Below are 21,183 nucleotides of genomic sequence, written 5' to 3' on the forward strand. Positions count from 1 at the left end.
AGCCGAATTGAACTTGCTGGTAAGCACGGACTGCCCAAGTACTCTTCATCCTTCCACCGCCCTGCTCTTCGTCCAGGGTCATGATTGGCCTCAAGGGCACGCTTAATGTGGGCTAGTTCCATCGATACATCTTCAACTGTTCTAAACCTCCTGCCAATGTCAAGGTTATAGATAACTCGGGAGCACTCCTAGTCGAGTGCGTGAATGTACTCAAGCAGAAGGTCAACAACGGCTGGGGAAGCGTGGGCGATGAAATTGTCTGCATCGTCAAGCGTGCGCGACCGCTCTCGGCTGCGGCATTGCAGTCGTCCACCGCCGTTAAGGTCCGCCGAGGAGACGTCCGCCGCGCCGTCATAGTCCGAACGAAGAAGGAGGTTCGCCGGCCAGACGGCCGAATAATCAAGTTTGACGACAATGCTGCTGTGCTCCTAAACAATAAGCGAGACATGCTGGGCACTCGCATTGCTGGCGTTGTCAGTGCAGACCTGCGGATGAAGGGCTGGGGCAAGATCGTTAGCTTGGCTCCCAAGGTACGCGTGCTTTGTTTGCGCATCCTGAAGTTTCCTCACTTTTTCATCAAGGTTATATAGACTATCTCCTGTGTTGCCTGTTCTACCATATACACCTGCAGTACGCTTTCGATGACATGTGCGTTGGAAGTTCAAGTCTCCGTCGGAAAGGTAGACTGCGCTGGCTTTACCAATACCATAATACATGGTACACCCTCTCCTGCATTTCTGTCATGTCTAGCGCTGCTCAAGCCTAGCATAACCTACACCTTCCGTGCAGAATCAGCCACTTTCACACAAGACCACCGTGTATTCTTACATCATTGAGCCTGCTTGTCTCATCCGGTGCTAGCCAAGTTCGGACCTAACGAATCAACGAAGGTCGCATGGACTCATCGCCCTCTGTACGTTGCTGCTACAAGCTAGGTGACGCGTACAGGGGAGGCAGTCTGACCCAAACTAGGTCTGCATGAAGGCCGCAAAGCATGTTGGTTTTGACAACGGTAAGGCTGGTCACGATATGGGCGTGTATGCTCAGAGACACACCGCGGCGTAGTGCCTCTTGTTTCCCACAAGGCCGCAAACCGGCCAGAAGCTCAAGAATTCCTCCAGTGGTAATGGTGATGACACAGCATCCGCAGGTCTGATGAAGATGAGTTATGTGATTGAAAGGGTAAGGACAGTCTTGTCCCAGGTAAAGAGGAACTTGCAGAGGGATAGTTACGACGCGTCGTTTGAAGTTGCCGGCGCTTCACGATATATGCGTTTCTACTCAGTCCAAGGCCACTCACATACGGAAGGTACCATCTTCCACAGTAATAACTGGCTCTGACTGGCAGATACTTATCTGGCATCATTACCGTTACTCAGTACTTTTGGCAATCCTCCCCAACAGGTATTTGTCCCCGATTCCTGCCAGGTCAACTGTATGCGGCTTCCAGATGATTATAGAGGATAGCACTGTCATCACCGCTGTCGCCAAAGAACACGACGAGGCTAGAAGAGACTATGAGAATGCTGTTCAACTCAGGCAGACTGCTGGCCTCGTCGAGCTTGTAATCAATGATAATCAGTTTACTGACTTCATTGCTCAATGTCTCACTGGCTGTTTGCTACAGTCTTCTCCATCTCTGTTGGAGCCCTTCCTGCAGGTGAGATGGTTACAACCATAGTTACCATAAGTCATCTTGGTGCTGATCTGCACTTTGCTGTCTGACAATCCACAGTATGTGCTTGACCTCATGGAGGACAATCTACTGACCAGATCAGACTGCAGATCCCAATGTATGTTGGAATGCAACATGGTGTCCCTCCTCATGGTGTGGCAGGTCATAAGAGGGTCCTGCCTCATCGCACCAGCATTTCTGTCGATATCCGCATGCAAGGTGCAGTCAGAAGCATTGCCAGCCCATTCCACCTGACGCTCTCCATTTTGGATGACGGGTCGAGTGTGACAACTTGTAGCTCGCGATACCTCTCCCAAGACTTTGTCTTGTGCATTGCTGCCAATGGACTAGACGCCCCGCGCTGCACTGTGGAGCTGTGAGTGTACCTCCACCAGTGCGATTGCTATGCAGCTGAACATTGTGCCCAAGTTCAACCTACTGCCAATTGTGAACCAAGAATACATCTTCCTGGTCACGCTGAGCTTGATGTGAAATGTCTGTGTGAACCATGCAAGCTAGGTGAGCGTAGCCTCAGCCATTGGGCAATCTCTGTCGAGCATAACTAAAGTCACCATCAGTATCATCTCATAAAATCTTGCCTGCTCCACTTACATTTGGTTGACAGGGTGTGAAGATGTTTATAAACCACAATTAACAAGGTTGCAACAAGTGTGCGCTGTCTGCAACACTGTCAATTGTGAGTCAAGCCTGTGATTGTAGCATGCAAGCCACTTTTTGAGTGAGTCATTGACAGGCAGATATACTAGAGTGCGACCCATGAAAGATGAAGAGCAGGAGAATCCGGGTTCAGGAAAGGGACACACAGTCAGGCCAATTGGTGAGCACCATGGGAATGTAGAGTACTTGTTTTGCTAACTGGTCATTCATCCTTGACTTCCTGGTACCAGAAGACTGGACAATGGTAGTGCAGCGCACGTATGCATTGTAATGATGTCGCAGGTCCGACAGCCAGTACTGCATGGCCAACTTGAGAATGGCATCTGATGATCGCTCAAACGGCTGCTCCCATGAGAGAATAATGTCTGCATACACTGCTGATGGGCATCACTTGACTGAGTCTGGGCTAAACATAGCACAGACACAGCATCACTCACCAGGTCTCTTGCAAAACATGCCTGTGGCATACAGCAGCAAATCAGAAAGACATCGACTAGCAGTGGAGATATCACATCCTTACGCAAACTGCGTGTCTTTCTCAGATCCCCACTCCTAATCTCTTCCTTAAACATGTCTTGAAATCCTGGGATTTGTAAAGTCGTAGCCACTTTTTTGGCATCGGGTATGGCCAAGGCTTTGTCGACCAATTTTGCTTGAGTGCACACCACGATGACAAGTGTCTCCAGCATCAAAATGGACTGGTTGTCCAGGTCAGACTGAACGACAGACAGCCACAGCTTGATCTGCTCGTTCAGCTGGCGATGCTGTCCATCAGTGAATGTGTCCTCTTTCCATATGAGGCAGTTCTCCTCGATGTGGCACAATAGTGTAGGCAGATATTTTACGTCCAGCATGATAGTTTGTTCAAAAGAGGGGCAACGCCAATGACAGACTTTGGAGTCTATTTGACTCTGTTAGCACTAAAGGCCTCCACCTTCCAAACTCGGACATCCACGCCAGCATCTCCAATTTGGGTGCTGCAGTATGAAGGTCTGCAGTGGACAAAAATAAAATGATCTCGGCCTGCCAAAGCTATGAAACTCAAACTCATTCTTGAGACATGATAAAGTCTGCTATTTTGCAGATTTTTGCAGAATAGTGCACACAGATGCACGCAGGTGCACTAAAATGCGCACAGATGCACACAGATGCACCCAGATGCACACAGGCATGCTTACTTGCCCACTTGTGAGCCAAAGCATAGTTCCATAAAACTGGATTTGGTATGCATGTCAATCTTGTATTCTCTCGGGCACTTGCCTAGGTACAAAAGTGCACTTACATGTAAGATAGTGTATTGGGTGTGGGTTTATAACACTGGATCTTGCAATGTGTAACCTTGATCTTGTGCAGACAAATCCTGATCTTGCACAGACTGACCTTGATCTCACATTGGCCAACTCTGACCTTGCTATGGATGGCAACTGAAGCATCTAGATATTGTACTACAACATGTGAGCACATGTGAGCTGTAAGCTGCAAGTTATAATAAGAAGATTTGGAATACACTAAATATAAGATGAAAAAATTAGTTGCTCAGAGAGGAATTGAACCCAGACTCTTCCAGAATCTTGTGCACTGTTGACTATTAATCCACCAGGTTCACTCTCCTGAAATGATGATGTCATAGAGTGGCAGGTTTCAATGATAGTACCATTGAAACCTGCCACCCTATGACATCATGCCTGATATTGCCATTTGATGTGCCGGCATAGTAGAAGTGCACTACAAGCGCTGGCAAAAACAAGTTTTTAGTAAGTGAGATCAAGATTTTGGAGAATGAGAATCTAAAACAAGTTGTTATCATCTGAGTTTGAGTTGTGAAGCTATTGATAATGTGCACAATTGTGCACAAAGACACACAATCTTGGGTGCACCATTGTGCACATTTGTGCAAAACATTATGTCTTGATAAACACTCAACAAGATCAAGAAAGGTGGCCATGCATGTACGTGCACTTTTGTGCACTTTCATGCGTAATCATACCCTACCATGTGCGTTGGTATGCCAGAGCTCATTTGTGTTCCCAAAGGTAAGCATTGCTTCAACTAGGCAGGCAATAACTTGCTTACTATCAATTACAGGCAGCAAAAATGAGATTATAGAGGGTCTGTGAGCTTGAGGTTTTATTTTTGTCCACCATGGACTATCATACTGCAGACCGCACGTCTCTGGCAAACTCTAGATGCACTAAAAAGGGGTGTAGTCTATATAACCTGAAGCCACAATCAAGCGAAAAAAAGACAAGCTGGGATTTTATATGCCTACATAATGCCTCTGCTGTGAGGCATCCACAGGAGCATACTGAGATGGTGGGAAAAATTGCAACTCAGACAGCAGCAAATAACCTGACACAATGAAGAAGTTTCTTCATCATTAGCACAAAGCAGACTATCACAGAGAGATTCTAGATACTACAGCTTCTGCCCTTGCAGGAGAGAGAGCCTAGTCATCGCTGTTGTGTCTTCTGCATCTTCTGCAGCATCCACACTCACTCTCAGGACTATCTCTGCAGCCTCCACTGCGGCGTCATTTCTGCTCGGCCTTGCACAGGTTAAAGTGAATGCTGAACATCGAGAGATGCTGCATCTGTCTGTCAGCGATGCGATATCGGGAAAGTACATAGTGCATGGTGCATCTTTATCAGGTCAGTGGACGGGTAGAGATCTGGAAGCTCCTTGGCACTGTAGATCCAGAAGGGTCCACCATAGCACTCTGCGAGCAGATGGATCTCACAATGCTCAGCTCCCCTTGCAAGATGCCCCTTCTCTTCCTTGTCCTTGATGCTAAGCTTTGAAGTTGATTGCAAAGACATCCTTGCTATGTGTCAAATGACAAGGAGCAGATGAACTTGGCTCAATAGGCTGAGAAGAAGTTGGAAGGGGTTCGATTGCTGCTAAAATGCGAAAGGAGGAAAGAAGGACTGATGGTGTGGGAACCCCACGTTCAAGAGGCCCTATGCAACAGGAAAGCAAGGGCTGTGATGTCAAGCCAAGGGGCACTGCTTGCCCTTAAGGCTGGCTGAATAGAAGAGGCAGCGGCAGAGGAGTAAATGAACTAGGTTCAGATGGCAATCTATATTGACCACCTGTGTCAGGGTTGGCTGAGCAAGTGTGAGTGTGAGTGGCCTGCATGACTTGCTCATGTCCAACAGAACTACCGCTTGTTCCAGTTCTCTTGTGGGCAAGCTCTGAGGGCTTGTCCTGGTCAGCCCTAGAAAGCAGTCCCTGTGTGGTTCATGGTGCTTCTTATACACAGCTGATTTAGTGTGTTGATGCAAGTGTTTCTGCACCCTTCGCATGCACACTTCTCAGTGGTGAAAGCATTCTGAAGCTCGCTCTTACTCCTTCCTCTCAATCCCTTGTTGTAGGCCATGTTGAAGTATGAGGCAAATGAAGAAGGGAGAAGGGAGGGGACAGTGAAGATGACAGAGTAGGATGGCACTGAGAGGAATGCTGTAGCCAAATGCAAGAGCCATCCTGCTCATTTAACCAACAAAATCAAAGATTGTGGTGGCCGGTTTGACACTGCAGGCATTGATATTACCAAGAAAGCAAAAATGAAAGTATGCTTAGAGACACACCACAGTATAGTGCCCCTTGTTTCTCACAAGACCTCAAATTGGCCAGAAGCGTAAGAATCTCTCCAGTCTAAGTGGTGATGGCCCAGCGTCCACAGCTCTGATGAAGGTGAGTTATGTGATAAAAGCGGTAAGGACAATGTTGTCTCAGATGAAGAGGAGCTCGCAGAGGAATGATTACGACACATCGTTTGAAGTTCCTGGTGCTTCACGATACTTATGCTGTCGCCCACGCCATACATTTCTACTTGGTCTAAGACCACTTGCATGCAGAAGACACCATCTTCTACTGTAGTAGCTGGTTTCAACTGGCAAATAGAATGTGCTTCGCTGTTCTCTGGGCTGAAATTGTGTACACGAGAATTGGGCGCTTAGAGGTTACTAACAGTTAATCATTGGTTAGAGGTAAGAAATTCTGGAATGCTCGAGTTATTAGTAACTTAGAACGAAAGTAGTTTCTCTCGGAACAGTAGTCTGCAAGACCATTAACTAGAATACAAGGTGGACTAGAGAAAGAAAAGCTATGTTAGACAACATGTTTCAGTGTCTCTGCAAATGCTCATTGTCCTCTTTTCAACACAAGTTCAAGTTGCAGGTGAAAGAGACCTCATTCAAAATGAGTTGTGATTGCCCAAGAATTCATGGCACAGTGCGCAGCCTCTATGCTCATTTTGAACGCTTCCTCCACTTCTATCTGGTGAGACCCTCTGGCTCTGTGCACTCTATTAGCAAAATTACCCTTGCGAACCTGATTGAGCAGACTCTGGTATGCTGTGCTCTCAGCTGGAGATATGACCTTGAAACTTTTGTTGCAGCAGCCAGCACACCAAATGTCAAACGTGGTATAAGCATCATGGTTCGTGTGAGCTGGCAGCATGGGCGCGGGCAGCGTGGTGTGTGCTGGAACATGCACCACTGGCTGCACAGACCCAAGCACGAACACCATGCAAATGACCAGGAGAATGTTCGCAGTGTCAGTGAAGAGGCCAATCCTGACAGAGTCCATCACGTCGAAGACAGGCATCTGCACGTTGTGTGCGAAATGCAGATTGGTCTTCACCTGGATGAGCACTGCGGTTATATTGTCTGGGCAGAGGGTAGTGCCCCAAAATGTGACTGGTATGAGGAGGTCCACGCCACAACTGTCTGTGTAGATAATGATGGCATAGAGTATGGCCTCTTGGCTGATAGTGCCGGAGTCTCTGACTCTTATGCAGTGATTGACGTACACACATGAGTCGCCGAACATGTTCCAAAAGCTCTTGATTTTGCCCTCCCGAGAGTGACTGGGCAAAAAGTCAAGAACTGTCTTGTAGTCATCCCCATGTAGTAGCATTTCAAGGAAGCTGAGTAAAGACCAGATTTGTCTGTCCTGGGGGCATGTGGGTTTGTCGAGTAGAGGATGTTTCTGAGTGCTTGTGAGGCTGGATGTGTAGTGAGGATCAGGACGGTAAAAAGTCAGATGAGTGGTGATTAAGATCAGAGCAGTGATGATCTCGCCATGGGTCTCAATATTCAGAACATTGCCATCCTGAAGGAGGCTATTGAATGTAGCAGTGAAGTGGCTGTAGCATTTCCATTGCATGATCTAACCTGCACCCTCCATGAGGATAGGCTTGGAAGGAGGCAGAGTGGCCAACGTCTCAACCAGGCCATTGAGACATAGGCGCATGTGCCAGCCCACTTGTCTTCTTTGGACCTCTCGGCTCTTATTCGTCTCCTGAAATTCCAAAGCAAGGAGGATGGACAGACACGCAAGTTGCATGGGCATTTTTAGTCTTTTGTTTTGGTCAGTTACTCTTAATTTGGGTGCATCAATTAGCTTCTCTGCTGCAAAGAAAGAGTGTGCAGAGGCATCCCTGGTGGAGGCTTCATCATACATAAATCCAAACCTTCGAAAAAACTGTCAGATCTGCATTCAGTGCTGCATGGACAGTTCACTTACAGTGGCTGTCTCAAATGGCACATAAGTTCCATTGTGGCCACATCCTCCAGTACCCAGCTACCATCAGCGCTGAACTTGATTGCTAGTTGGTCAAATCCAGTTTCCATGAAAGGAAAAAGTAGCATGTGTGTCTCCTGGTAATCGTCATGTGAAGGGTCACTGGGAGGCTGGCTGGTGGAACCATATGCTGACACGAAGAGTGAAATAATGGGATACGTGTGGATGGAACGTAATGCGCGGCACATTTCGTCATAGAATGTCCATTCTTCTTTGTGTGTCTCTACCAATGACTGAGCTTTATCAAAAAACAGTACCAGGAGTGGCTGGCAAATTGACTGGCTGATGTGTTGCTTGGAGGGGTTCAGAAAAGAGCAGACATTGTCAGCAGCAGTGGTGATATCGGCAACAAGAGTCTTGATGTAACAGTCTGTAATTAATTAGCACAGAGATCTAATACAAGAAAATGATGGATTTGCTGACCACGTGCGTTATCATTGATATAGACTTTCCTTGCAGGAATGGATCAAAACTTGATCAGCTATGCAGATGGTCAGCACAGTATCATACATTTAAGGACAGAGGAAATACCTCATCAGCCAGCTGGACAACCTCTTTATAGAAGGAAACACAATATTTGCCGTGCCTATTTCAGCCCAACCCTTGTGCGAGCTGAATGCGAAATGCCCACGCGAGCTGTGCAAGTCAAGCAAGTGTAGCCTCAGCCGTTGGGCAATCTCCGTCAAGCATAACTATAATCTTCATTAAAACTATCTCATGAAATTGCTTTTGTTCGTTCTGCTCACATTCGGTCAACAAAGTGCGAAGATGTTTAGAAACCACAGTTAACAAGGCTGCAAGAAACGTGTGCACCTGCCGCAACACCATTAGCTGTGTTGTTCCTCTGCAGCATAGAAACCATATTCTGAGCAAGTTATCAACAGGCGGATACACTACAGGATAACCTGTATGAGGCGGTATGAGGCAAGAAGCAAGGGGATCCTGATTCAAGCAAGAGACTCACAGTCAGGCCACGTTGTGAGCACCATAGGTATATAAATGATTTGTTTTGCCAGCTGGTCATTCATCCTTGACTTCCTGGTGCCGGAAGACTGGACGATGGTGGTGCAACGCGCGTATATATATGATTGGTGTCACAGTCCTGACAGCCAGTATCACATGACCAACTTGAGAACAGAATCTGATGATCCCTCAAACAGCCGCTCCCATGAGAGAACAATGTCCGCATACACCACTGATGGGCATCACTCGACTGAGTCTGGGCCAGACATAGCGCAGACACAGCATCACTCACCAGGTCTCTTGCAAAACATGCCTGTGGCATACAGCAGCAAATCAGAAAGACATCGACTAGCAGTGGAGATATCACATCCTTACGCAAGCTGCATGTCTTTCTCAGATCTCCACTCCTAATCTCTTCCTTGAACATGTCTTGGAATCCCAGGACTTGTAGAGTCGTAGTCACTTTTTTGGCGTCGGGTATGGTCAAGGCTTCGTCAACCGACTTGGCTTGGGTGTACACCACGACGACGAGTGTCTCCAGCATCAAAATGGACTGGTTGTCCGGGTCAGACTGGACGACAGACAGCCACAGCTTGATCTGCTCGTTCAGCTGGCGATGCTGTCTGTCGGTGAATGCGTCCTCTTTCCATGCGAGGCGGTTCTCCTCGATGTGGCGCGGCAGCGTATGCAAGTCTTTTACTTCCAACATGGTGGTTCGTTCGAAAGAGCGGCGGCTCGAAAGAGGGGCAACATCTACGGCGAAACCAGACTCTGGAGTCTATTTGGCTCTGTTAGCACCCAAGGCCACCGCCTTCCAAACCCGGCATTTTCAATTCTGGCGCTGCAGACCGGGAACCAGGCGCCCACGTCTCCGGAAGACGGGGCGGCGTACACAGGGCAAAAACGAAAGCGAGCTCTGGTGGCACTAAAAAGAGACATAGTCTATTCGACCAGGAACCACAACCAAGTGGGAAAAAGCAAGCTGGAGTTTTGCGTATAATACATTACGCCTCCACTGTGAGACGTCCCACAGGGCCATACTGAGACGGCGGCCCAGCGGGGAGGGACTTCGCGAGACAGCGGTAAATAACCTAGCACAATAAAGAAGCTTCTCCGCCATCAACACAGAGCGCACGAACACAGACAGAGAACGGACACACCCTTTCACATCCTATCAAGATACCACAACTCCTGTCTTCGCAACCGAGGAACCTAGTCGTCGTCGTCGCTAAGTTCATCTTCGTCGCTGTCGTCGTCGTTGCGTCTTCTGCGTCTTCTACGGCGTCCGCGCGCACCATCCGATGGTCCAGGGCTGCCCTCGCCGCCCCCGCCGCGACGTCGCTTCCGCTCGGTCTCGCGCAGGTTCAGGCGAACTCCAAACATCGAGAGATGCTGCATCCGTCTGTCAGCGACGCGACACCGGGGAAGCACATGGAGCGTGGTGTACGCACCTTTGTCAGGTCAGTGGACGGGCGGAGACCTGGGAACTCCTTGGTGCTGTAGATCCGGAAGGGCCCGCCGTAGCACTCTGCGAGTACAGGGATCTCGGTCCTGCCATGGACCTTGCCAAAGAGGTTGAACACGCGGTAGCGCAGGATGAACGTCCCCTCGTTCCTCACGGCGATGTCCTGCAGCAAAAGAAAGAGAGCGTCGGGTCAGCGGGGATTCTGACGCAGGACTGCGACAAGAAAGGCAAGGCTCTGATAATAATAGAGAGGCACACGGACTGAGAAAACGAACATCAGCACTTTGCGGCCCATGTACTCCACGCTCTGCGACTGCGCGATCGTTGCGCCGGACAGGGCCTCGGTGCACTTGTCGTTCTCGCGGATCTCGGCTCTGTTGAGGTACGCCAGAACTCCCTCAGGTGCGTCTAGTCCCGCGCGAACCGGTTTGCCCTCTTGTGACTCGGCGGTAGCCCCCGGCGGTGGCGGTTGGCCGGCTAGCTGGTGCGGTGGAGGTAGTACCGTAGGTGGCTGTGGTGGCGGAAACGTGTATGGGGCATGTGTATGCGAAGGCGGTGGTCCCGGTGGAAGTGGAGGCAACGTCCGATCTGACAACCCATGCGGAGGAAGACGCATCGGGGGCAGTTGGAACCCTGAGCCATATGACGAGCCGGGAGGATTCAGCGATGATATTGGTGGGAGCGTGACCTGACCCGTACCACTTGGCGGAGCTGGCGGGGGTAAGGTGTACGGGCCGCCGTAAGAGCTACTGCTTGAGCCGGTATGTGGAGATGCGCTAGAGTAAGGAGAGTTACTCTGTTGTGGCGCATAAGAGAACGATGGTGACGCCGCAGAGGGTGTAGGTGTCGGGGACGCGGACGTCGGCGTAGATAGCGGCGCTGCGGCAGATGAGCTTGGACGAGTACGTGAACTTGACTTGCGACGACGCTTATTCGGGCCTTCAGAGGGGTCCGTCGGCTGTTCTTCTTGTGGCTGTACCTGGAAGAGATCTATGTGACATAAAACACCGAACCCGCCCACGTCACTGCTCCCGGTCTCGTGTCAAACTCGGAGTGAGAATAGCTGATCACGTACTCGTAGCTCTCGAACTCTTTATGCTCTTCGTAAGCGGTCCCTGAGCGCAGAATATCATAGAGCTTGAGCTGCACGACCGGAGGTGGATCGAGCGGACGCCTGTCTTTTCGAGCATATCTGCGACACATACGTCAGTAGCCGTCCAAGTGACTCTCAACTCTTGGCGCTCGGAAGAAGCAAAACCGAGACATCCATGATCGGAAATCGAGTCAACGGAGAAAGCGCAAGGCCATACGCAAGCCGTGTCCAACGCGGGCACTGACGAACCAGGATCACGCCTCGCGGGGCAAGCATTGGAAAATGGAAGCCCCAAGGTACTGAGCTAGGCATCCTGTCTCGTGCGGACTGCATCGTGGGCAACTTGGTCGCATGCACAAGAATGCTGGTGGCCGTGTGTTCGCACTCGGCAAGCAGCGCGATCGTCTGCACGCAGAGGCCTGCAGAGCATTCGCATAAGACAGCTGCGTTCTAGCACACTTCGACGGGCCGCATGTGGGGTATGTGGAGTGTGTGAAGTTGTCATAGGGTCGCAGGGACACTGAGATGCCAGGGGACAGTCGATACAGTAAGGAGCACCGATTTGGCGACGTAGAACAATGTGCACGGTACTTGCGCTTTCCCAGAGTCGTTTGCACGCGTCCAAGACTTGGACAAAGCAATGTGAGACAATAGAACTCACTTTCTTCCCAAGTCTGCCTTCTGCAGCTCTATCAACTCTGCTCGAATCGTCCGCCCCTTGAACTGTCCATCGATGAAGGTGACCGGGCAGCCAATGTCGTCTTTTGTGGAATGGAGCACGGGCTGAAGCCAGCAGACAGATCTTTGATTCTGGGCGAAAATTTACGACCGCTGATAGGCGCACCTGATTCCTCGCAGTCATGGCTGTGAGCTTGTGGACGCTGGGGAGCGGGTCTCGCGGACGACTGAGCATGGTGGGCGGCGGGCGCTGGGCGCTGGGCCCGGAAGATGGTGGTGGTTGGAGTTCAAGAGCGGTCGGGGACTCTCGCGCGGGGACGAATGGGTTTGCGCGGTGGCGGCACAGGCTCCCGAGGGCGATAATATTCTGATCGTCGACGCGCTGCGCTGCGTACCGGGGCGACGGCGGGAAGGGGGTGTGGCTCGTGCGAGGGCGCTCTCGGCGCAACCACGCTATTTAAGTCTGTTTCAAGGCCGTCCCGATGGTAACAAATGGCACTTACCGATGCTGACTCATGCTCTTTATCCGTGACTTACCCAATACTTATCTTATCAAAACTCTCCTTACTTCAATTCAGATCGAGGCACAATCGCCCCCGAACCGGCACGACGGCTCCGTCCACGTAGAGTTCACCCGCCTCGACAGCGCAAGGTCCTGGCTCTCGCTACCAACACTAGTGCTTTTTCGGCGCGCGACGGCTTGCAAATGCCCGCGACGCAAGCCGTCGGTGACTCGGGCATCCCGTCTCGGTGCTCACTCACGCCCCGGGCGCAAAGTACCAGGTTATAGCACAACGTTTGATCGGGTCGGCACCGCGCAAGAAACATGTCCTAACCTGCCAGCGACAATCTCTCGGACAAGAGCGACCGCAGCCCATTTCCGTTTGCATGAGGTGGCACAAGATATGCCCGACACCGCACCTGTTAGCTCATGTGTATCTCCGTGCTCATGTAGAAGACACGCGACACCCTCCGGACAGGCCCTTGTCACAAGGTCAGGTCGCCACCGCTCTCAAACAATGCTGAGCCTTCTCCCAGATATCCCGTTGACGCTGTCCGCGCCTACAAGAAGCCCGACGGCTCACAGAGGCGAGCCAGCGTCCCGCAGCATGCGCTCGTCCTGGCGGCTGGCGACCTTCGTAACATCCGATCGGTGCATTCCCTCCGCGAATCGCACCTCTATACCCAAAAGTAGGCTAGCCAGCTGTGAGGCTGCCGAGGTCTTGCATCCAGAGCCTACCCTGTGTCGCTCTCCGATAGGTCATGCCTCCGTCCACATATCATTGCCCTGATACCCTCTGAGCCCTGCCCGTGCCAAGCTTCGGGTGTCTGCCACTCCATTCGCTTCTCCTCAGCTCCGCGCGCGGATCCTCGCGCCCCGTTTGTGTCACCGTACCGCACTAGGTTTCACTAGGCAGTTTCGTCCCGCACATGGTCCCGTGCGCATCGATGCCTCCGCCTCGTGCAGCTCAGACGGTCCCAGAATCCGAAACCATCCATCTGGCAGGCATCTGACTATTCCTTCCATGTCAAGACCACTCCGACCGGACAAACCCACCCGAGTAGATGAAATACGGAGGCAATAAGCATGCCAGACCAATGTAATCCCCGTCTCCACCCCCGGGAGCAACCCTATGTAAGGTAAACGACGATACTCAGCTCGATGACGAGGCTGCACCATGAAGTCACGTCGCCAGCCCAATCGCCGCGGGGTGCGTACCTCCGGGGGGCAACGCAGGCATCTTTTCTCACAGTACGTTCGATCTCGCCGTTCTACTCAAACTTTGGGTTGGTTGTATCCACGCCGCCCCGCAAGACGGGACATTTTAGTGCGTTCTCGGTCAGGGAGGCGGAAGCCGTGGGTCTCAGAAGCACACGGGATGTGGCGTCTGCACACTTCCATTGTTAACAATTTGGCCACTAGTTGAGCTGCACAGATCTCACCGCGCAAGAGCCTCTGTTCCGTGCCTGGAGACTGTTGTTCTACAAATATCGCATGAGCTGGTACCTTCGGATTGGTACGGTCATTGTATCCCTTTAGACTTCGAAACGCCTCATAAAGGGGAGCACGGTGAGCACATGCCTTCTCAGCCTCCTGCTAGCCGAGAGTCAAACTCAAATGGTGCTAACTTAGGAATTGACTGGGAGGGTGGCGGTACCCGTGGGCACAAGAATGCGGCAAGACGGCATAGCCTGGGGCCAGGAACACACTTGTCACATTCGTCCGGGCGCATGGCGGCACGCCGTCGAGCCATCGAGACCAGTTAGGTAACAATGTGATCAAACACTTTTGCTCGGGCCTACCGGCAGAGAAGCAGTGCAACCATACGATGCAAGATGTCGAGATTTGGAGCCACTTCCGGATATAGTTGAGGCCCCTCAAACAAACCAAGCAGTGCTGCTATGAGCCATAAGTGCATAAAGACTTGAGGAGAGTACATGAGAAGCACCGGCCATAGAAGGGTGCCGAATGGGACCAGCTGGTATGCGGAATGAGAAGCAGGCCGCCAGGCAGGATGGGATCGTGCGGCCCGGGACTAATCACATCGGTACGAGTTATATGCGTACAGGGAGAGAATTTTGAAAAGGCATCCTCAATAGCCCGAGAGAAAGCGATCCGAATCTAGAACTGTATTCGTGAAGTTAACGATGAGCGTATATCTCGTAGGACAGGAATGTTTTGCGTACGTGAAGAGGTTGGAAGAACCACTTGTTCTTGCCACCCGCATGCCTTTCCTCCAATTGCTTCTTGATAAGCTTCTTTGCGTCCTCACGCTGTGAGGGCTCCTTGAAGGTCTCAGACTGTACGGATCCCTTCAAGCTCTCGAGTTCAAGGGCATAACGTGTCGGGAACAAGTGGGAGTAGTTGATAACCTGCAGATTACGGTTGTATTGTGAGTCTTCCGCAAAGCTCGCACAACATTCCAGCCTGCATACCTTAATGAAAGGCTTGACCTTGCTCCTCTTCGCAAGTTTCTTCGCACCCATGCGCTTGGTGACCTTCAATGGGTAGCGCTCGATGCCCGCAACGATGGCATGGGGGTAGGGGCGCTCCTTGGTGCCCTCATCGAGCTGCTTTATCACAACGACCTTCTTGCCTGCATGGCGGCCGGACAGCACGATGGCGACCTGTCACACCAGAAGCACCTTGTTCAGACCTTCCGTGCCTCCGCGGACCACAGTAAATAAACATGAAGCACACCTTTCCGGGTTTGTATACTACGGGGATAGTTTCAGCATGGGTCTAGTGTGCAGAAAACGGCGGGTACGCACCTCGAGGCATGTCTTGAAGTGGCGGGACAGGGCGTCGGCGTCGAGGGGTTCCTTACCGTATTCCTGCGCTGCAGTCGCCGTCTGGTCACGGCGGGTCACGTTTTCAGCCACACGGCTTTAGCCGGAGGTACTACATAGCCCGGCATTCAAACTAGTTCACCGAGTTGACGCGCTCTCTCTCTTTGACGCCCGCTCGCAATGTGTAGAGCGTCACCCCGACGCTCTGTCGTCTTTTGTTTCCCCTGTTGCCGATACTCAGCTTAAAATCCATTTACTGGCCAGTAGCCACGTTCTCTGCACATATCGATACCGCTTCTTTGGTCTCGACTGGTGTGTACGATACACACACCGTGCGGGACGGTTCGAGAGTATACATGGTCGCTAGAGACAGCGTCTTCGCTTGTCACGGCGTCCTCACGTTCCCCATGGGGCGCACGTTAGTGGTACAAAGCCGTGTGACTTGCGATTACAAACATCTCTGCGATACAAGCCAACTGGCTCCGCCCCCGTGGCCACTACACTCTATTATACCCATAGCTCTATTCTATTTAACAGCTTAACTTGCCTCCCTAGCCACACTAGGTGCCATGAATCCGACCCGGAGACGCGAGAAGAGTGCTTCCTGCATGGTCGATGTCACTTCGCACACCGAGCGCGCTGTTTGCGCAAACAGTATGGTCTCGCAACTGGCAGCATTATCGGCTTCGAAATCGCTCTTCTGAAGCGTCGGCGCACCAACGTGACCAAGGAAAGCACTTTGTATACGCGTTTCGACCATATTAGGTCTGCCCAGGGGGATGATTCTCGACCTCAAGTTGCTACTCACGGCAGGTAACTGCTCTGATCTATCCACAGCTCAACTCACCGTATTTTTATATGTAGGACCAAAATTGGTCTTGTGCCCAGCTGGTTCGCGCACGTTAATCACCGACCTGTCGGGAATCCGGCTGCACGGGCTCAAGTAGAAAGTTGCCGAACAGCCGTACGGGCTATATTGAGCTCAATGTCGTCTCCGGTGACCGATGAATGTTGCAAGTGCCGAGGTTTGTCGCGTCCCCTCGCATCTGGCGGTGTGATTTCACGTGCAGCATTGACAAATTTTCATTGCAGGCGACCTGTCCCTGCGCTTATGACGTGGTCAACTTGGCACGCCTGCGATGCAGAGGATTTGTGGGTGGCTGGCTACGTGTCACACTGAATTACACATAGCTGCATACTCAGAAACTGCACTTGAGCAACATAGATATTTTACGACGTGCTGGCCTTGCTGCTTCTTGAACGCCACGACGTACGTCCCGGAGATAATCTCTCATGACAAGTGTTAACCTAGCAGGCTGTTCGAAGTTGCATCACTCGAAATCCTCGCTACCTTTTGCGCTTCTCGTGTAAGCGAGTGTTACACTGACAGGAAGAAATCTCGAAAAACGGCAACTGAGTGCGCGTCGCTCGTGCCGATAGACAGCGAAGTCTCGTCTGTCAAATTGATTGACCCAGTCGCCCGCGTCGACAGCCCAATTGCCTTGCGCTAACATGGCTTCTTTCCTTCGCACACCGATCGCAACGGACACACCGAGTGCTGTGAAGGACTTGCTTACGCACTCACTTGTATCACGAAGCTATCCCCTACTCACCGAAATCTCTGTGACGCGTACGGCCGGCCTGGCTGCCAGACTCATTGCATATAAGGCCTTAAGAGGATCGATGTGAAGTATTCAGCCTGCTCCAGCTCATCCCCATCACCGACATGCGCGGCTTAATCGTGTTCTCTCTCTTTACTGTGCTCGCCATCGCGAAGCCTGCCAACGCATCGGCGACGAACGCCTGCAATATGATAGCGAACGCCGTGTCTTCTGCCTCTGATGTCTACTGGCCAGGCAAGCGTTGCATTGTTACTTCGTCCGACGACTCCGACCCCAGCTTGACGCTAGTTGTTGTCAGGGAGCATTCAGTACACGAACGACGTTAGCCATTGGGCAAACTCCAGCAGCGCAGTTTCCACGTGCTCTGTTGAGCCAGGGACTGCAGAAGACATAGGAGTAACTGTAAGGCGGACGTTCGCGATGTTAGCCCTCTACTGATGTTTGCTTAATAGCTACAAATCCTCGGAAGCACCAACACTTCCTTCGCTGTCAGTATATCATTCTATTTCTTCTCCTCATGATTCTGACATGCAGCTCCATAGGTCAAGGGCGGTGGACACACCACAAACGCCGGTTTCTCCTCCACGGCTGGCGTGCAGATCGCCATGTCACGCTTCAGCGACGTCGTCTACGACGGCGCGACGCAGACCGTGAGTTACGGCATGGGCCTCACTTGGAACGACGTCTACTCTGCCCTCGAGCCGTATAGCGTGAACGTCGTCGGAGGTCGTGTTTCTGATGTCGGCGTCGCAGGTGTCAGCCTCGGTGGAGGTCAGTCTGGCGTGGATCGGCGGGGCCTGAGCTCGACTGATGGTTGCTTCGCTCTTTAGGATATTCCTGGTTGACGAACCAGTACGGCCTCGTAGTCGACAATATTGTCGGATTCGAGATCGTTCTGCCTAACGGTCAGGTCACCAACGTGACCGAAGCGAACGACCCGGACCTGTTCTTCAGTGTGAAGGTGAGTATTGTGTGGACTGCTAAATGAGCGTACGGGCTGAACACCAGTGATCTAGGGTGGGTACAATAACTTTGTGAGTGCCTTGTTCCGTTTGATTGGGTCTACGAGCTAATGTACTTTAGGGCATCGTTACACAGGTCACTACCAGGGCCTATCCCCAAGGTCAAGTTTGGGTATAGTGCCTTCTGTAACCGGCATTGAACCCTTTTCACTTACTTCGATGTACTAGGGTGGTATTGTGGTCATCGGCGGAGACCAATGGGACACCATTAATGCCGCCACCACGAAATTCCAAGCCGAGGTCACAGATCCCAAGGCGGCGCTCCAGGTCATCCCGGCTTACGACGCGGCCCTCTCCGAAACGGTTTGTGCTTTCAATCTCTCCACATAGTCGCACACTGAGCCGAATATCTGGACAAGCCTGTGGCCTTTGTCCTCATGTTCTATGACGGGCCCTCGACGCCAGCCGGGATTTTCGATGACTACCTTGCTATTCCCGCGCTCAACACGGATCTCAGCACTCGCTCGTTTTTGTCTCTCGTCCAATCATCGCCTACCCACTCGACCAACAGCACTCGGTGAGCACGAAACGTTGCAAGTTAAAGAAGCTGTCTGACTTTTACCTTCTCAGTGTCGTCTTCAACACTGCATCGGTTACCACAATCACCACCGGGTTGCTCGATGCGATTGTAAATGAGACCCAGGTATGCCATCTTCTCTCGTTTATATCTCGTATTAGCTTAACGCAAAACAAAGTTCTGGTCGCAGGAGCTCAGCAACCAGTCCGCGACATTCATCTCCTACGTTATCGAGTTTTACCTCCCGAGCCTTTACCAACATGCTGCAGCAAACACATCCGCCTACCCGCCGACACGCGCGCAGGGCCTGCTTCTGCTTGAGCTCTATTACGCATGGGACCTTCCTGGGGCAGATGCAATCATGCAGGCCGCCACCGTGCAGAGCGCGGCGCACCTCAAGGCTGTCGCAACTTCTGAAGGTCAGGACATCTCGGATGCACCTTTGTATGGCAACTACGCAATCGCAGGCACGCCGGTCGAGCAAATCTTTGGGGATAGTTTGCCTAGGATGCGTGCAACGAAGGAGAGGGTGGACCCGCAGAACATCATGGGCCTCACTGGTGGTTGGAAGATCTGAGACTGATGCGCTCAGCGTAGCGGAAATTTTATAGGCTGTTGTCCTCATGCTGGGCTTCGTCGCTCTAACATACGTATACACACCCCCTTTCTAGTTCCGGGAAATCCCGTCTGTCCTGGTTTGAACTCGTCATGCTCTCGCTGCAGGATGTAGATCGCTTTTTGCATTCTGATATCTCTGCTAACCTATCTGCGAATCTCTTAGATCTCTGATAGTATGCTAGATGGTTCATTGATAAATTGCTTATGACCGCAGTTCGTTTTACTTCCTCCTGGCCTCATTAATCCCACGCTGCACATTGGGGTGATGTCTCGGATTATCGAGTGGTCTTCTCTTTGAAACAGCTAGTGGCTGATTCAGGCTGCCAAGGACCGATTCTTGAGGTTGTTGTGGCCGTTGTGGCTGTTGTGCCAGTTGACCGGGGGAGTACCGATTGCGGGCTGTACCAATGACTGGTTGAGCAGCGAGCCTGCGGAGGGCGGATATGGGCATGCCAAACAGCGAAACGGCGGGCTTTTGCCGTTAGATTTGACCAAATAATGAAGGGGTATTGTTCTGAGCAGTGTTTCCGGGGAAACTTAATGTAGTTCCTGCCTGAGATATACCTCAGTATGGCACACTCAGTACGCAGCGACAAGTATACCTGGCACTGCGGTAAGGCTGGTGCCGTTATTCGTGATACTTCCAAACAGCCCACCATCCGAAATCACCGACGTGCTTGACGGGTTGCCAAACATGCTACCACCGGTTGTACCTGCGGCATTCTGCTGAGTGTTTCCTGACAAGCTTCTACCTCGCGGTGTTGCTGAACGAGCCACTACACTGCCTGACTTCCTCTAACTTTCAGACGCCGACCATGTCGAGACACGCATTCAGAAGACTTGCAATGCGCTTCGTGCACGATTGATTCTATTAAGTATCAACTTGTTTCGCTCAAGCTGCCCATACCTTGTCCTCACTCTCAGCCCAAAATGTACGGACACACGGTCAACGCTCGGCTGTAGCCGTCGGGAGACACGGGCTTGATCGGCATCCCTTGTGACAAACCGTGACAGAAATTATCAACACTAGTCCATGGCCGAGCTGTCTCGGCGCAACACCTCCTGTGCACTCATCTCCTAGAATTTAAATCGCAAAAAAAAAATATGTCGGTACTACGAGGTTTTTTGCACCTGGTTATCTCCTTTTTAGGGGCAAATGTTGAGTGAGCCGGTAGGGACGGACGAAATACGTGAAACTATTATCAAAAGGGGTTCAGGGATACATCAGCAAAACTGCCAGCTCTTGGGGAGTGTCTTGAGTGTCTTGGGTAATACGCCCAAGGCGGCCAAGGCGCCAAGACACTTGATGTTAGCCAAGCTATGTCGTTTGTCTTGGGAAGACGCCCGGTCTTGGCCAAGACTCTCAAGACGGTCGCCCAAGGCAAGCTCAAGACAGCGGTCTTATGGGTAAGACGGGCACGTTGGATCAATCACACTCATTAGATAGCTGTAAACCATGTGTTTCACGCTGGTAGGAGCTCTAATACTACGACTACATACAAGTACCACTTCTTTACAATGGCTACGATGTGAATATAACAGTCAGCTAATAGGAATGCCGCGAAATGAAGTGTAATCCGTACCGGGGCATGGCAATGTCACCTGTTATTGGCTGGAGTCTTAGGGTACTGGCCGTTCGTCATCGCTAGACTCGCTGACCCATTCGAAGTCCGCATCCGAGTTGTCGTCGCTTATTAAATCCTCGTTCGCCATTGCACGCCTTCCGGTCTTCTTGCGCTTTGCTTGCAAGTTGGTTTCCTCCCGCAGCCTAATGCTCTTGTTGACAATATACAACCAGTCGCGTGGCTTGAGACGCTGCATGGTCTTCACATAGATGCTCGAGCGTGGGATCTTCCTCTTCTTCGCACGGTCGCCGTCTGTGAAGACCTCATAGTCGGCCCAATTGTCAGCAGAAAACCACTCCGCCTGGTTCCTGCGGTCGGGAAGAACCTTCACACCTGTCCGCCAGGCTAAAAAA

General features: G+C 51.5%; 8 protein-coding genes across 8 annotated transcripts; 3 read left to right on the forward strand and 5 right to left on the reverse strand.

The window, feature by feature from the left end:
* The first annotated feature begins 49 nt into the window (after positions 1 to 49).
* Positions 50 to 848, forward strand: PHACADRAFT_142588 (uncharacterized protein). Its single transcript, XM_007395057.1, has 3 exons — positions 50 to 107; positions 165 to 530; positions 582 to 848. The coding sequence occupies exons 1-3, from the start codon at positions 81 to 83 to the stop codon at positions 588 to 590; spliced, it is 402 nt and encodes a 133-aa protein (XP_007395119.1). The 5' UTR covers positions 50 to 80; the 3' UTR covers positions 591 to 848.
* A 130-nt stretch (positions 849 to 978) lies between these two features.
* Positions 979 to 2,167, forward strand: PHACADRAFT_27979 (uncharacterized protein; the record flags this gene model as incomplete). Its single annotated transcript, XM_007394004.1, is given in 8 exon segments — positions 979 to 1,037; positions 1,086 to 1,182; positions 1,204 to 1,309; positions 1,349 to 1,404; positions 1,451 to 1,660; positions 1,736 to 1,793; positions 1,838 to 2,051; positions 2,071 to 2,167. The coding sequence occupies 8 exon segments, from the start codon at positions 979 to 981 to the stop codon at positions 2,165 to 2,167; spliced, it is 897 nt and encodes a 298-aa protein (XP_007394066.1).
* Positions 2,168 to 2,482: 315 nt separating this feature from the next.
* Positions 2,483 to 3,207, reverse strand: PHACADRAFT_27980 (uncharacterized protein; the record flags this gene model as incomplete). The annotated part of the gene is made up of 3 exons (XM_007394005.1): positions 2,483 to 2,727; positions 2,791 to 2,811; positions 2,874 to 3,207. 3 exons carry the CDS (start codon positions 3,205 to 3,207, stop codon positions 2,483 to 2,485), a joined length of 600 nt encoding a protein of 199 aa, XP_007394067.1.
* A 3,334-nt stretch (positions 3,208 to 6,541) lies between these two features.
* Positions 6,542 to 7,590, reverse strand: PHACADRAFT_27981 (uncharacterized protein; the record flags this gene model as incomplete). Its single annotated transcript, XM_007394006.1, has 2 exons — positions 6,542 to 7,465; positions 7,528 to 7,590. The coding sequence occupies 2 exons, from the start codon at positions 7,588 to 7,590 to the stop codon at positions 6,542 to 6,544; spliced, it is 987 nt and encodes a 328-aa protein (XP_007394068.1).
* Positions 7,591 to 9,141: 1,551 nt separating this feature from the next.
* PHACADRAFT_183770 (uncharacterized protein) lies at positions 9,142 to 9,608 on the reverse strand (the record flags this gene model as incomplete). Its single annotated transcript, XM_007395058.1, has 3 exons — positions 9,142 to 9,155; positions 9,192 to 9,212; positions 9,275 to 9,608. The coding sequence occupies 3 exons, from the start codon at positions 9,606 to 9,608 to the stop codon at positions 9,142 to 9,144; spliced, it is 369 nt and encodes a 122-aa protein (XP_007395120.1).
* Positions 9,609 to 9,796: 188 nt separating this feature from the next.
* PHACADRAFT_172952 (uncharacterized protein) lies at positions 9,797 to 12,569 on the reverse strand. The gene is made up of 7 exons (XM_007395059.1): positions 12,302 to 12,569; positions 12,119 to 12,240; positions 11,440 to 11,556; positions 10,627 to 11,389; positions 10,351 to 10,527; positions 10,060 to 10,291; positions 9,797 to 10,007 (listed from the first exon to the last, which is right to left on the reverse strand). The coding sequence occupies exons 1-6, from the start codon at positions 12,368 to 12,370 to the stop codon at positions 10,112 to 10,114; spliced, it is 1,428 nt and encodes a 475-aa protein (XP_007395121.1). The 5' UTR covers positions 12,371 to 12,569; the 3' UTR covers positions 9,797 to 10,007; positions 10,060 to 10,111.
* Positions 12,570 to 14,476: 1,907 nt separating this feature from the next.
* PHACADRAFT_255006 (uncharacterized protein) lies at positions 14,477 to 15,452 on the reverse strand. The gene is made up of 5 exons (XM_007395060.1): positions 15,409 to 15,452; positions 15,338 to 15,354; positions 15,073 to 15,264; positions 14,824 to 15,009; positions 14,477 to 14,764 (listed from the first exon to the last, which is right to left on the reverse strand). The coding sequence occupies exons 1-5, from the start codon at positions 15,416 to 15,418 to the stop codon at positions 14,759 to 14,761; spliced, it is 411 nt and encodes a 136-aa protein (XP_007395122.1). The 5' UTR covers positions 15,419 to 15,452; the 3' UTR covers positions 14,477 to 14,758.
* Positions 15,453 to 17,082: 1,630 nt separating this feature from the next.
* PHACADRAFT_255010 (uncharacterized protein) lies at positions 17,083 to 19,444 on the forward strand. The gene is made up of 11 exons (XM_007395061.1): positions 17,083 to 17,282; positions 17,347 to 17,450; positions 17,501 to 17,536; positions 17,591 to 17,819; positions 17,879 to 18,009; positions 18,065 to 18,082; positions 18,132 to 18,182; positions 18,239 to 18,373; positions 18,430 to 18,587; positions 18,641 to 18,713; positions 18,766 to 19,444. Exons 1-11 carry the CDS (start codon positions 17,153 to 17,155, stop codon positions 19,162 to 19,164), a joined length of 1,464 nt encoding a protein of 487 aa, XP_007395123.1. The 5' UTR covers positions 17,083 to 17,152; the 3' UTR covers positions 19,165 to 19,444.
* Positions 19,445 to 21,183: the final 1,739 nt, after the last annotated feature.

Source organism: Phanerochaete carnosa (assembly GCF_000300595.1).
Source record: "Phanerochaete carnosa HHB-10118-sp unplaced genomic scaffold PHACAscaffold_4, whole genome shotgun sequence".
Taxonomy (NCBI): Eukaryota; Fungi; Basidiomycota; class Agaricomycetes; order Polyporales; family Phanerochaetaceae; genus Phanerochaete; species Phanerochaete carnosa.